This window comes from Sebastes fasciatus, chromosome 4 (assembly GCF_043250625.1).
Source record: "Sebastes fasciatus isolate fSebFas1 chromosome 4, fSebFas1.pri, whole genome shotgun sequence".
NCBI classification, from domain to species: domain Eukaryota; kingdom Metazoa; phylum Chordata; class Actinopteri; order Perciformes; family Sebastidae; genus Sebastes; species Sebastes fasciatus.
The window spans coordinates 19539569-19553915 of NC_133798.1; the positions used below are offsets into that span (position 1 = coordinate 19539569).

At 44.9% G+C, this 14347-nt stretch overlaps 1 protein-coding gene across 4 annotated transcripts in view; it reads left to right on the top strand.

The window, feature by feature from the left end:
• reln (reelin) overlaps positions 1–14347 on the top strand; it is a 118278-nt gene that overhangs the window by 20607 nt on the left and 83324 nt on the right. For all 4 annotated transcript variants that reach the window (XM_074632567.1, XM_074632568.1, XM_074632569.1 and 1 more), the window contains exon 2: positions 5591–5698. In XM_074632567.1, the coding sequence (XP_074488668.1) occupies positions 5591–5698 (108 nt within the window). The remainder of the gene's footprint in view (positions 1–5590; positions 5699–14347) is intronic.

A 14347-nucleotide genomic window follows, 5' to 3' on the forward strand; every position in this document is an offset into this window, starting at 1 on the left:
TGGAGAGAGCTCTGGCTCTTCCACCCAACCCATCCCCCAATTAGGGATGTTAATAATTAACCGTGTAATGGTTAACCGACATTAAGAATTTTAAACGATTAATGCTATTGGATAAACGGTTAAAAGAAATATTAAAAATGAAATAAAAAGCTGAGCAAATCTCAGAAGAGCGGCTTGTCACTTTAAAGAGAAAAGCTGGTCCACCTTAAAAGCCTACCTTAAGTGAGTCTGAGCCGGTGTTGAAGACACGAGAGCTTGGCTTGGGTCTTGAGAAGTTGTAACATTTATTCACCGACAAATAAACTGTACACAAACTGCACTGCTATGTTCACAGCTTTAACGTTACTGATAACCCCGCACTCACCGCCGCCACACACACACGGTCTGTCGGGCACGCGCTAACGTCACGCCGCGCTGACAGACCATAGGTGTGTGACAACGGCAAGCACGAAGCCACCAGCAATGCTACAGCTCACACGTAGCACAAACATACACGGTCTGTCGGACACTCGCTAATGTTACACTGACCACCTCGCAGCTAAACTAAATGTGCGGTGCAGACAGAAGTGGCTGCTTGTGTCCACGACAATACACGCAGCATCGTGGCTGCTAACGCTCCCGGACGGGAGTGTATGCGCAAAACAGACAACTGGGGACTCAGTTGTCTGTTGTGCTCACACACTGCAGCTGGTGAGAAATGATGGATTTAACCTATTTGTGCATCTGCTTTTCGTTGCAGCTGGGTGGCTTGTTAGGCATTAAAAACAGCACCGCTGCATGAAACGCACTTATCTTGTCAGTTAACGGTAAATAATTGGTTAACAACGGCCGGTTATCGGTTAGAAAAAAAAAATCCAAATTAGCATTCCTACGCCCAATACTAATCTGGCAATCAGGTTAATCAATCGAGTTAACATACTATAATATACAGTATTTCCACAGAATTAAGGCCGTTACACACCGGCTGCGGCTACAGACCAGATCCATTCCTTCCGTTCTTACCTTTCAAAATAAAAGCCCTAGACATATAATATTCGCAAGCAAGTATTTAGCATTTTCTTGTTGTTTATTCGTCACACCCCCCGGTGTGTAAAGGCCTTTAAAGTATACAGTATCAATGTGTGCATTTGTGCATGTGTGGTCTTGATTCGTAAACCAGAGGTTCTGCATCATATCCAGAATACATTTCAGATACACAGTTATTGTTACTAAACGCCTCCTGTTATTTGAAAATGGCCTGTAATGCAGTTTTATGTGTGTCTTTATCTAAAAATCTCTTTCCACCTTTCATGTTCCGTAGTGAAGCTATCAGCCTCTTTCAAGTCTTGTGGTTGGAAAAACCTAAAATTCAGTCCAGATGTTTGGATGAACTGTGCTAACACCTGGTGTGTTTACACATGAACAAATCACACGCAGTGTGTACACACATGCTCACATACACAGAGAACCTGCTAATGTGTTGGATGAGAGTGTTGGTAATAAAGTTCACCCCCATTCCCTCCTCGTGGCTTCTCATCCCCCTCGGCCAAGTGAACAGTACTCAGAAATGAAGTATGGACAAGAATTTTAAAGGCTACCATCAAAGGCCGCCAGCCTCCTTCTTTAGATCTGTGTGTGTGCATGTGAGTGTGTGTGTGTGTGTGTGTGAAGTACCCCCACAGGTGATTGGATCTGATCTGATCTCATCTCATCTGATTGGCTCATCCGTCTGTTGCGTTCCACAGGCGAGGGAGAGAGGGGTGTTAGAGGCCTGTCTAAATAATTTAGATCTTGCATTTGTATTGATCAGGTAGCGCTGCTCTCCGTGGGCCACTCCACTACTACCTATCTCTCCATCCCTCCTCGCCCCTGTTCTTGTTTTTCGATTGTAACCTTGTGCCCCTAGCTTTGCCTCCCCTCCACTCTTTCTCCCCCCAACTTCCACATCAAACAGAGTGCAGGCACACTGCTGCGAGGGAGCAGAAAATGCATGAGAAGGGAGTAGATGGGGAAAGTGCAGGAGAGGGCATTTTTACCATGATTCCTCAAACGGGAGTGAGGCTGAGGGAAAGAGGCTGGGAGAAAGGTGTAAGCGGTGGATAAAGAGAGAAATATCATGGTGGAGGCAGAAAAAATCTTTTGTGTGTGTGTGTGTAGCTCGTATGCAAGTGTCTGTGGCAAGTAATGGAGTGTGTGAAACCTTGCAGGTCAGTGGAAATGCAGAAATGAGCGTATTGTGTGTACGGAGGCTGGTGAAGCCTGGTCCAACTTAGTGCATTAAACCCAGTCCATTACTCCATTAAATACTGCATCATGCCATGGCCTTGGATCAATACAGCATCATGTAAACACTGATAACCTGTCTCACCACAACCTGGAATGGATTTGTTGAATAGGTGATGTATTCAGGGAAGCAAAAATAGCATAAAAGAGGAGCCCATGTATGCTCAGCGTGGACATGATAATTGCTTGTTTGAATGGAAAGGCCTTTTCCCTGCATTCTGTTGGTATTGCAGTGTTAGAGGTGCACTGAGCAACATGGATTGGATATGATAATGTTTTCTGTTGCCAAGCAAAATATGTGTCTTTCTCACAATACAGCTTCTCGTACACGCTGTACATGCTGATAGAATCTTGCAGCTCACAGCTGAATACAGAGAAATTATACCCAGAGCCATTCACACAAAAGAGACTTATTATTATTATTTAAATTGTAGAATATTTTATTTTCACCAAAATCAACTGCAAACATACGATACCGGAAATTTAGCAGTCAATACCAATACCAAGGAAATTCCACAATTCTCGATACCAAATTCGATAACATAATAAAAAACAAAACAATATATCCCATGTATTTCACCAAACACTCCTTTATTACCATTTGTGTACTGGTTTTTGAGAATTTATTCTTAATCCCTGATGATCTACCTCAAGTTTCTAGACAAAACTTAATTTTACAAGAGTACATTTCAACACATCATGATAACGTCATAATTTACCTTCGCCCAATACTCATTTTTACTGAATAGAGCTTAATCGCATCATAACTCAATGCAACCTCGGGACGTTAGCTGTTAGCGCCATAATTTAGCCAAGCAGGACTGTGCTGCCCTCCGGCTGCTAACAGCTAACGTTAGTAGCTCTCCTCCTGCTGATATCAACACAGATTTGTTGATCACAATGTCGCATTATCAGGGAATTTTTTTTCTCATGACATCCCTATTTAGAAGCAACTTACCTTTTACAATGTTACGTCAATTGAGATAAAGCTATCGAGCGCAGAGAGTACACTATTCTTTGCTAATGTTCAAGTAGCTCTGTTTATTTCAGATACAGAAACCAAGCAGATGCTGTAGTTGCATGTTTATCCTGTTTACCCTGTTACCATGTTTCATTTTGTGTTTTGGAAGTTTGCAAGTTTCCAGAAACAAAAAAACACAGACTACATAGTTTAATTGAAGCATAAACTATATGCTTGGATCCTATCGCTTAAAGGTACAGTGTGTAGGATTTGGCGGCATGTAGTGGTGTGGTTGCAGATTGCAACCAACTGAGTAACCCTTCGCTCACTCCTCCCTTTTCAAGACTGCCGTAACGTGAGCTGCCGAGAACAAAACTGGTAACGCCGTTTGCCTCGCTCAGAGGCCATCCTTACCATAATAACACTTCTTTTGGCGCAACGGACGCCGGCTGGCAGTACCACGGTTTTGCACTCTGCGGCTCACGTTACCGCAGTTTCACAAGCGTGTTGGAGAACTACAGTGGCCTTCATGCAACGTAAAAATGCGATCAGCTCTCTCTAGAGCCAATGTTTGGTTTGACTGTTCTGTGCAACAGGGCGGACTCCGTGAAGAGGACCCGCTCCCTATGTAGATATGAAGGGCTCATTCTAAGCTAGCGAAAACACAACAGTTCTTAGTTTCAGGTGATTATGCACTAATAGAATCATAGTTATGGATATTATTTTCCATTTCTGCTTATAGATCCCCTGAAATGTTACACACTGTTCCTTTAAGTGGGTATTTTTTAAAGATTCAGACAGAGCAGCCTTAACACGTTATGTACTGTTGTATACTGTAGTGGAGCAAAGAGCATGTTAAATACAGCATTAGTGCTACAGCTGGATTCCTCTGTAAAAACCACAACAGGAGAAAGAGAGGAGGACATGTCTGGATATAATAACAAGTCATATCAGGGGGTTGAATTATTGAGGCTTTGATATGGAGGAGAGAGATGGGCTGAACTGTGCTCTTTAGACAGGGTGTAGCACATCCAATATACACAGACACATGCAGAACACACACATGCAGACACAAACGCTGGGCGACTTGTGTGTGAGGACGTGTTAATGGAGCCACCGAGGCAGACAGGCAGGGAGACTGGGCCACACAGGAGTCTGCTCTGCCCAGATTCCCACATTGAAACAGCCCAGAAGAATGAACGCCCCGAGACCAAACCGACAATGTTGCTATTCTTACGAAAAACACAGCAATGCCGCGGGTGACTCCTCATTCACTTTTCACCCCAAAAAGCAGGGGGGATTCCAGGGTCAGGGAATAACAATGCCTTCATGTTTCCCCGCTGAAAAGGATTGTTTTCCTCAAAATGTAAAAGTGTATTTTTGTGGGAGTGTGTTCTCCTTTGAGCCACAGACTGTTCCCCTGTGCTCTGATCTGTCTGGCTGGAAGCAGTCCAGTGGCTGAGCTCTTTCCCTCCAGTGATGTAGCTGGCTCTGTGGTCCCGCCACTCAGGGCCTTTGTTTACTGGGTAGATCAATAGTTAACTTGCTGCTGGATACACTAAGCTGTAGATCTGTACAGCTGGATAATAGACCTCTGGCAGTTGTCTGCTCCGCTGCTGTTTGTGGTGACCTGCGATGAATAGAGGCTTAGCGAAGCTATCAGGGTTACAGCCAATTATCTCACCAGTCTCTTCTAATATGGTTGTCAATAGGGACAGGCTCTGATTAAAGCACTGTGATTTGTTCAGGATGAGCTAGATTACGTTCTTGAGCCGTTGGCTGTGAGACAAACAGTGAGGTGATCATATTGTTTTTGTTCAACTAAAAAGTGACTCAAACCTCTATTTAGCAGGCACCTGTGTGTGTGTGCGTGTGTGTGCTTGACATTGTTGCTTTTGCTTTAACACCTGCTTACACATCTGTGCGCTCTCCTCTCCTCTCCTCCTGCAGGGCGTTTGGTCTCATTTGGCCTCCCAGTAAATGGTCGCTTTACATATCCATTTGTTAACACCTGAGCTCATTAGCAGCAGGATGTTAGGGAGCTGTAGTGTGCATACACTTCCAGACTTCCTGTCCACACGCATGTTCATCACACCGACTAATTATCTGTGTAGCTTGCAAACGAAGTGTGAACGTAACTTAGTACTTGCGATCTCTGACACCTTATCAGCGGTAAATTGCAGTTCGTCTTCCAGTCCTCTTGTGAGTTAACAATAAAGTGTCACTAAAACGTGAGGATAATATATCATATTTCAGAATTTACATTTGTGAAACAATTGCAATTGCAACAATTTATGACATAACCAGTTGGATGTTGAATTGCAGTAACACCAATGTTAAACATCTTTGTTCTTTCTGTCTCTTCAGTAACCATCTCTACCAGCGTATCCTTCGATGGTTTGCTGGTGACTGGCCTCTACACCTCCACGCCAGTCCAGTCGGCTCCCATCCCTGCTCCAGCGGCCTTCGGCTTTGGTAAGTCTTCATTAGATACCACTGTTTAGAGTGGTGTCCTCACCCACGCTCTTCGTGCCAATACAAGCTCTTCATTAAAGGCTCAGTTTAGCTTTGCATTTTAGCACAACAAACTCTTAGATAATCTAAATAGTATCACAGTGAGCACGACCCAGCTCAGTAATCCACATCCGTTCCCAGAATGAGCATAAGACCACTTCCCGACTCGTGTTGTGACAGGCCGTGATGGATGAGGAGTGGGGATGATGTGACCAGGGGTTTGGCCAGATGCGTTTTTCATTGAAGCTTGAGGGAAGAAAAACAGAAAACTGAATATGATATGAGGATAAGACGTTAGAGAACAAAGCAGCGAAAGTATGTGAGGCCTCTGAGAGACAAAACCAAACCTCAAATAACAAAGAAGAGAATATTAATAGTCATTAGGTCAGCTGGTCAGATGTTGAGCTGCGGAGAAGGTGCAGTGGTGCAGCTTCATTGCATTTGGTTTCATACTGTATCATTACAATAGTAAGAAGTTATTCATGGATAATGTTTTTTGGGAAACAATTTAAGAATTTGGTACTATTTTATTTTATTTTTGGTTTGCTATAAAAAACTCTTCATGATGTATTAGCATTCCAGTTTTCTTAACATTGTCAGTTTGTTTTGGCATCGTCTGCATGTGTAGCTGTGTGTTATATCTAAAGCTATGTTTAGCCCTAAAATTGTTTTGACAAGTACAGTACAAAGAGGATTTATAGACTCAGATGAAGTGTGTGCGGATGGAGCCCCTGTGTGCAGCGGTGGGGGGCTCTCTCGGGGTGATGGATCGGCCATAAAGAACTCCTCAGAGAACAGGGCTACTGGCCCAGAACTGCTGCCCAGCGGGCTCACTTATCCTGACTAACTCCACTGTTCTTCAGGCGCTGACTTCACCCAGGCCAGGGCCGCTCTTCACTCTTGGCAGCCCCGCTTACTGGGGAGGCATCCAAGCAAGGATTGCGTCACCTTTGCTTCACTCTCATTAATTTAAAAAGTTTTAAGAGAAGGGCTGCACAGACTGATAGGCAGAAGCAGCTTGTGGAGCTGTGAGTTTCTGCATGGTGTGTGTTTAAAAAAAAGTCCACAAAGCCTTCCGTTACAGTGTGTGTAATCTGCTAAGCAGCGATGCCGTCCAGGTTTCACAGCAGCAGTCAGTCACTCAGTCTGTCCTCAGCTGAAGAGCTCTCTGCACTGTGTCCGCTCTGCTCTGATTCTCCTGGATCCTCTCCCATGAGGGCTTCATGACTCCATGGAGCTACACAGAATCAATGTTGTCATTAAGGGGAAACAGAGGGGGGATTCATTAGAACAATAGCCCTCTTATTGGTGGGACTGCTGTCTAAATTACAGTTTTTCTTCCTTTACATCATTTGTCTGCACAGTTATTAGGTAGATGGGATTTTCACGAGATACCATACAGAGCCTGGCTGGTCTGCAGACCACGGTCCATGGAAGGGTATCATCTGGGTAGGCTCTTTAGCCTTGGGAGGGCTGAAGAAGGATGCTCCCAGAGAGAGAGAGAGAGTTTCAATGAGCTCATGGAAACCCAGTGACATTGCTGAGCATAAGAGAGCCAGTGTTTGAGCAAAATACTTTGAAGATAATGCAGTGGAACAATAATAGAATGAGAAACCACTTTATGTCCATTGTTGTTGTGACAAATATAAAAGAATCTGTCAGGGTCACGCAACTTTGCAAGGGAGTTTTACGAGCCCAGTATTTAGCGTTGAGGGTCAAAGATAGGGTGTGGCTCTAATCCCCCTCAATGGAGGCATGTAGGGGACACAGACACAAATGGACGGCAACATGCATACACACCCATGTAATTTAATAAAGAAATACCCATCCACTCTCACTCAAAAGCACATACGCACACACTCCAGCTGTGTACAGCTGCTAGAGCGGCGGCTGGCTGGGGTAACATGTGGCTGACAGATGTATCAGTGCGGGAACCAACATGAACTCCAGCACGGGAAAAATGAAACCTCGCTGCACCGCCACCGCAAGATCGCACACACAGGGAGAAGATTAGTGGTAAATTAGTTTTTTGAGATTTGAAATCAAAAGATAATGCTAAGCAAGAAGACTTTTAAGTTGGTAGATCTTTTGTTTCTGCTGGGTTGATGTCTGTGGAGAGAAAGACAAAGACGGACATATGGTGAGCGTGAATGATTTGAAACAGAGAAAAATGAAGACGAACGAAACGGATAAAGGCAGGGTGCTGTGGAGATAGAGAGGTTAGTGTTTGTACACTCTGTGTGGGGATGTCTTGTGGTTGCTGTGGTTAGAGCAGTTGCAGACAGGACGACTGCACGCCGGCCTCCAAAGAGAGAATTCCCCTCGGCCTTCTGTGTCACCCTCCACTGCTTTTTACGGAAAACCTCATAAAACCAATGCATGACCACACTGCATGCAAATGCACACGCTCTATCACTGGTCCTCTTCTTTCTTTGTCTTTGGGTTTTTCTGTTTTTGGTTTGTCACATGCACTTATGTAGACACCTTCATGCACACAGACACCACCACATGGAGACAATGTGAAGGGAGCATTTTATTGGCTTCCACTCCCTCTGAATAACAATGCACTCCTCACTAGATTAGCAATAAAAATGGGAAGCTTTGACGGACTGACTTTTTACTGCGTCGCCAAGAACACCCACTCATTGTCAAATTAGCCAAACTATAATGGAGCAATTGGGGTTGCAATCAGGGTCGTCTGAGGAATGCCGTATCTTCGGCTTCTGGGCTGAGCTGCGGCTCCGGTTGCCCAAGGCTCATTCCTCCGCGACCTAAAGGCAGGGATTCCCCCACGAGCCGCCGGGTGGCTAACCACAAATCTTTATGATGCTGTAATTGCTTTGCTATGGCTAGTGCAGAATCAGACAAACTGGAGCTAAAAACAATGTTATGTTTGGGAGCCAGCGCCACTTGAGAGAGGCAGAACACAGGAGTGTAAATTGACTGTGGTGTTTTGTAAATGTGCCCTTAAGGGGCCTGATAAACCAGTCTGGCTGAGACACAGCCACAACAATTATTCTGTTTCGAAGTGTGAGGCGCTGGCAGGAAAGACTCAACATGTCACTGTGGGATTCATTCAGTCACAACATACAGTTAATGGACGAGGTATAGTGCGTAAGGTGATTCATTTAAATTGTGTAGTATAGTTTGACAGCCTGATTGCTGTTTTAGAGGGAAACTTTTAGACTCTACGTTTGTGTGTAACATGCGCGGAGGGGATGTCGATACACGCACTATGCCAGAAAAGCAACATGAGTCTGGACTCTGGACTGACTCAGCTGCAGGAGACTTCCAACTTCTGCTTCGTGTTTTTCCCTCCTTTGACTTTTATTCCATTAAGAAGTCTTTCTTTCCATCCCAGCGTCTTGGCTTTCTGAAAGGAACTCACACAGCTTTCAAGTTGGCGGTAACAAAGATTTTATGATGAAAACAATGACTTTTGTACATTGTGATAATTTTGATTTATTCGGTCGGGGTTTAAATGAGAACAGTTCGCTGTTGTATGTCGCACAGCAATGATGAGGTATGTATTGGACCCCAAACACCAGGGCCTGTATGGAAAGAAATATCACATGTGGCTTGATTTGTATTGCTCCCCTGATGGCAAAATGTTTCCCATCACATCATTATCCATTCAAACACAAAGACAGAACAAGTATTCATTCTAAATGTCTCCAGATATTTTATAATTACAATGATGAAGAAAAGCCACTTGAAGGAAGGAGAGAGCTTGGGAAATAGACAGGAGAGGGAAATGGATAGGTGGAAATGCCAACATGTGGCTGACAAAGTGTCTGAGATTAAGGGAATGAGTGTGAGAGGAGAAAATTGGAGAAAGTGTGCATGAAAAATGACATAGAGGGACCAATGAAAAGGAGACAGTATGTGACTGATATAAAGAGGGGGAGAGAAGATGAGAGGATGGCGTTCCATCACTCCCTCTGACGGAGTGGCTGATTGGTGTTGCCGTGCCAATGCTGAGCTGCTGAGAAACTGGTCATTGATGGATGGCTCGTTTGCAGGGTGATGTTTATTTTGTCGTTAATTTGCATATTTGTATGTATTTGCGGGCGGTTGGCTTCTGCTAGCAAGGATCAGTCCCCATCTCAATATGATGGATCTGGCGGTCTGACAAAATGGACAGCTTAGTGACAGGGACATCCAGCCGACACTCTGTCCCCATGACGGATGGGCTCATGCTAACACACAGCCCGATTAGAGATGAAATCCCGCTGCACCTTGACCTGTGGAGGAGGGGGCCAGGAAGGGTGCGCAGCCAAAAGTGTAATCATACCATACACACATTTAACAGGACTCGTGCAGAAATAGAAACATATGGAAATACACCATCATGAATGGTCTCATTATGCACAATTATGCATTCAAATCCTGATGTCCACACACTCATCCATCTCAAGGCTGAAGGTCGGCTGTCTGTGCCCTCCTGCCACCGAGCCGGATTGAATGTCAGCCAGAATGTCAGACTATGAGAGATGGCAGCTCATCATGTCGGTATTTACAGAGACACACACTCACAGGTGTGATTCCCACTGAACAAAGCCTTGTTTTGGAAGCACTAACAGTCCCAGGAGAGCACAAGTGTGCTTCCGCATACCTCTTCCATCAATGGGATGAGGAGAAAAACTGAGATGGAGCTTCTGTGTAGGGAGAGATGGAGGATAAAGCGGAATGATATAGAGAAAGGGTGGTGCAGGGAGGAGAGAAGGGGTGAGGGAAAGGGGTTCCCATGGGGAGAGAAGCTGTCAGTCCCTGGGAGACTTCAAACGCACTGCAGCCCTGTGATCAACCTGCTCCCTGGCTCTCTGCTGACAGCTCCCTGACTGCGCCGCTTAGACTCCTTTATGCACACACACAGACACACACGTACACACTCGCTCGCTACCATAAGAGCTCTCACACTCGCTGATTTATCCACTCATACCACAACACATTCAAATTCCATTGACATACACACAATCGCACTGATTCTCACACGTAGGATGCACATCTGTGACACATTCGCTCTGACATCCAACCTTGTAACAACCTTGGACACTGCCAAAGTTCCACCCTGTTGCAGCTCCGTCAAGGACACCGCACAGTCCCAAACTGTTGCTCCTGAACTTGTGGGCTGAAAAGAGGCAAGGTGGTGCTGGCGGTGATGATGTTGATAATGATGATGATGACTTATCTGAGCCATTACTCCTTCCCTGCTCAGGGCTGAGGCACCCAAAGGCAGATCCCTCCTGATGATGAATTCATTAGTGCAGAAGATGAAATGAGTTGTCAGGGGCAGGGTTATGTATGGGAGGTGATTTGTGTTCTCTGCGGCACAGTGTTAGATCAGAACTCGAGATGGACCGGGTCGGCTCGCTGTAAATCTCCCCGCTTTGCTGGCACAGGACTTTCCCACCCGTCACGCCCAGACTGAGAACTCTGCTCTGTCCCCTCGTGTTGCCCGGCACGTCCTCCCCCACCAAACTCACAATGCTGTGAAGCTGCTAACAGGTGGCTAAACATTTGGGTGCTCTCAGAGTCGAGAGGAATGCTTGGGTGGTTATGCATCACAAGTCATATAGCTTCTTTCTATGCGCAAAGCCTCCTTAGGCCCTGATCACTCAGAGCGCGTTATGCAGCGAGGCGCACCGCACTGCCTTTTTGTTGCCAGATCATACAGAGCATTTGTTTTTTGCTGCGTCTTTAAATTGTTGCTAGGCAACTAGGGCTGCACAATTAATCGAAATTTTATCGCAGGATTTGAAATACTTGCAATATTTGTTAAAGGCCAAATGTGTGTCAAAATACCATTTTAAATGAAATATTGTGGTGCTGAAGATGTCCTGGCCTACACATCATATTCTACAGACTTAAGAAAACATCTTTGTTTGGTACAGAACCCCCGCAAAAATTACATCATAATCATTTTAATATGATTTTCAATGAAAATGAGAGTATTGATGTAAAAATGATCATTCCCTCTAATATCGCAAATCATTTCGCAATCACAATATCAGTCAAAATAATCGTAATTAGATTTATTTTTTCAAAATCGTTCAGCCCTTTAGGCAACCAACGAAAGAGTGCTAATGTAAGCTGAACACAAACCCTGAACTGTATGCTGCCATTAATAGCAGAGAATGGAATTAGCACCTGCCACCTACCAAATACCAAATACAGGGTAAGTGTTGGCTGTGGCGGGTAAAAATCTCACCTGCCACCATGGCAGTATATTAAGAAATATCATTTTAAAAAGCAATTCTTAAATTAAAAATAGTCATGGATTAAGGTTACATGATATATTTTTACTTTCTGGTACCACTGACTCAGTGTTTACGGTTCTAAAGCATTCTACATACAATGTCAGAACCTGGTTAAGAGTGCAGTTTAAATATATCTAAACAACTTCTCCAGAAATCTCAAGTACCGCACTAATTTGCCTTCTGTTGTTTTCTGTTCAGATCATGGTAACTACAGTTGATAATGTCATATATCTCCAGGTATTCAGCAAAAGTCACCACAATGAGAAAAAACGCTGATGACATCTGGCGCTTTTCCGCTATGTGTTGAATTTTTTCACGAGGCATTCAGGGTGCTCCTGTAAAAACGCGAGGCGCACAGAACACCAGAAACGCCAGGCGCTCAGCAGCGCACAAAATGCTTCACTCTCATTGAAAACAATTACAAAAAGCGGCCCTAGGTTGCTAGAATGCACTCTGTCCGATCGGGGCCTTAGAAGCCAGAAGCTACCGCTCCTTGAAAGAATTCAAACAGAATACAACCTAATCCATTATTGATGTAAGGTAGACCAACAGCAGACTTGTGAAGTAGTGCATTAGTGTTGGACATACATCCCAACAGCGTAGATCTTGCGTCTCAGGTGTGATGGCACAGCAGACCTGCTGGAGCTCTGCTGCTGGGAATTTACTGGTTCACTAAGTGTACACTAGCTCTCTTGGAAAACATAGTCCTTTCTTTGAACTCCCACGGCTTCACTAGGTGTGCTTACATTTGTACAGTATGCGGTGTTCAGTATGTGTGCCTATGCTCATGCATATGTGCATCCATTTGTGTCTGGGAGTGAAGGTGTGTGTTTATATCTGCTTTCTGTGGGAGCACACATGTATTTGTGTGCACATGCTGAGCATTTGAGTGCTTTTTCATTTCTTCACTGTATTTTCTGCATCTAAATGTATGGTAAAAAAGGTCCAGGGTGACCGAGAGAGCAGAAATGGGGGAATGCAGGAGCTGGACTGACTGTGATAGAGATTTCAAAGTGGTGTGTGAGATGTTGGCCAGTTTTTTTTTTTATTTTATTCTTTATTTTGTATCCTGCGGGAGAGAGCAGCAGGCGTAGGCTGTTTCTCCCATGTGTGGTCTCTCTTGAGCAGAGCAATGTTATTTTCTGCCATGCAGAGAGGTTGGTTACATGCCAGAGAGAACGAGAGAGGAGAGAGAAATAAAGATAGAATAAAGTCAGAGAGAGCTTTGACTCAAAGACTGCTCAGTTTGACACATTTCTGTGAACACTAGTGGGTTTGCATCATTTCAACAAAGAGGCAGGCTGACTTTGAAATGCATCTTTGTTGTGTTGTGATGTAAAACTCCTTATACTCTATACCTCCACATGCACCTTGCAAGTGTGTGGGCATCTGTGGGTTTTTGTGTGCAAACTGCGAGAAAGTGATTTTACAAAGCGTTCTCCACAAAGTGCACGCCATCCGGGCTGCACTCTGAGGTCTATTCATTTTTAAAGTTCCCTTGCAGAGAGTATTAGAAAAAGTGGAAGTGCTCTCTCTGACTCTGTGAGATGAGGAAGCTTAGTGGTTCTACTGGTTCCTCCCTGTAGGGCCCTGCCTGGATCTGGCCCGACACCCTCTGAAAGCCTCAGAGAAGAACAGGGATGCTCCACTGCCTAGCCCATTTTTTTTTTACATTACATACTAGTTATCTGTGAACAACTCACCCAGATCCAATTTGACCCATATTTTGGCAGCGAAAATAGTTGGTGACCTTCTCTGTGTTTCGCCCTCCTTACGAGAGACAGGCTGTTGCCGTGATTAGTTCACTGCCTCCCAGCGCTCCTCTGTCAGACCAGGCTCAGCTCCAGCCTCCTCCATAAACACATCTAGGTACACACACACATACTATGTACACACATATGCAAAGGCAGCACAGGCACCATGCCTTGCTTCCCCGAGGCTCTCCACTGGCTCCTCACCTGTCGCCCCAGGTCTCTATCTCTCATACTCAACATGTGTGTCAGGACAGAGCCTGCGAGACCAAGGCCTCGCCAGTTTGTTTGTTTGCTGCATTGACGGGTGGGGAGCAGGGACGTGGGTGCAAGAAATTAGCACAAGTCAAATCAGATTAATTAATCCCCAGCTCAAACTATTAGCCGAGGAGTCGTGTTGAATTAAAAATCAAATTAGCCCTGGCGCCTGCCGTTAAAGCTGTGGTGTGTGCCTGCCAAGCTACAATGACACACACCCACAGAAGCCAGCCGCTCATGGGCTTCACTGATGGATGGATGTATGGACGTATGGATGGATGGATGGAAGGGTGGAAGAAGAAACGGGTGCTCAAGGACCTGAAAGTGGGGGAAGGGGAGTT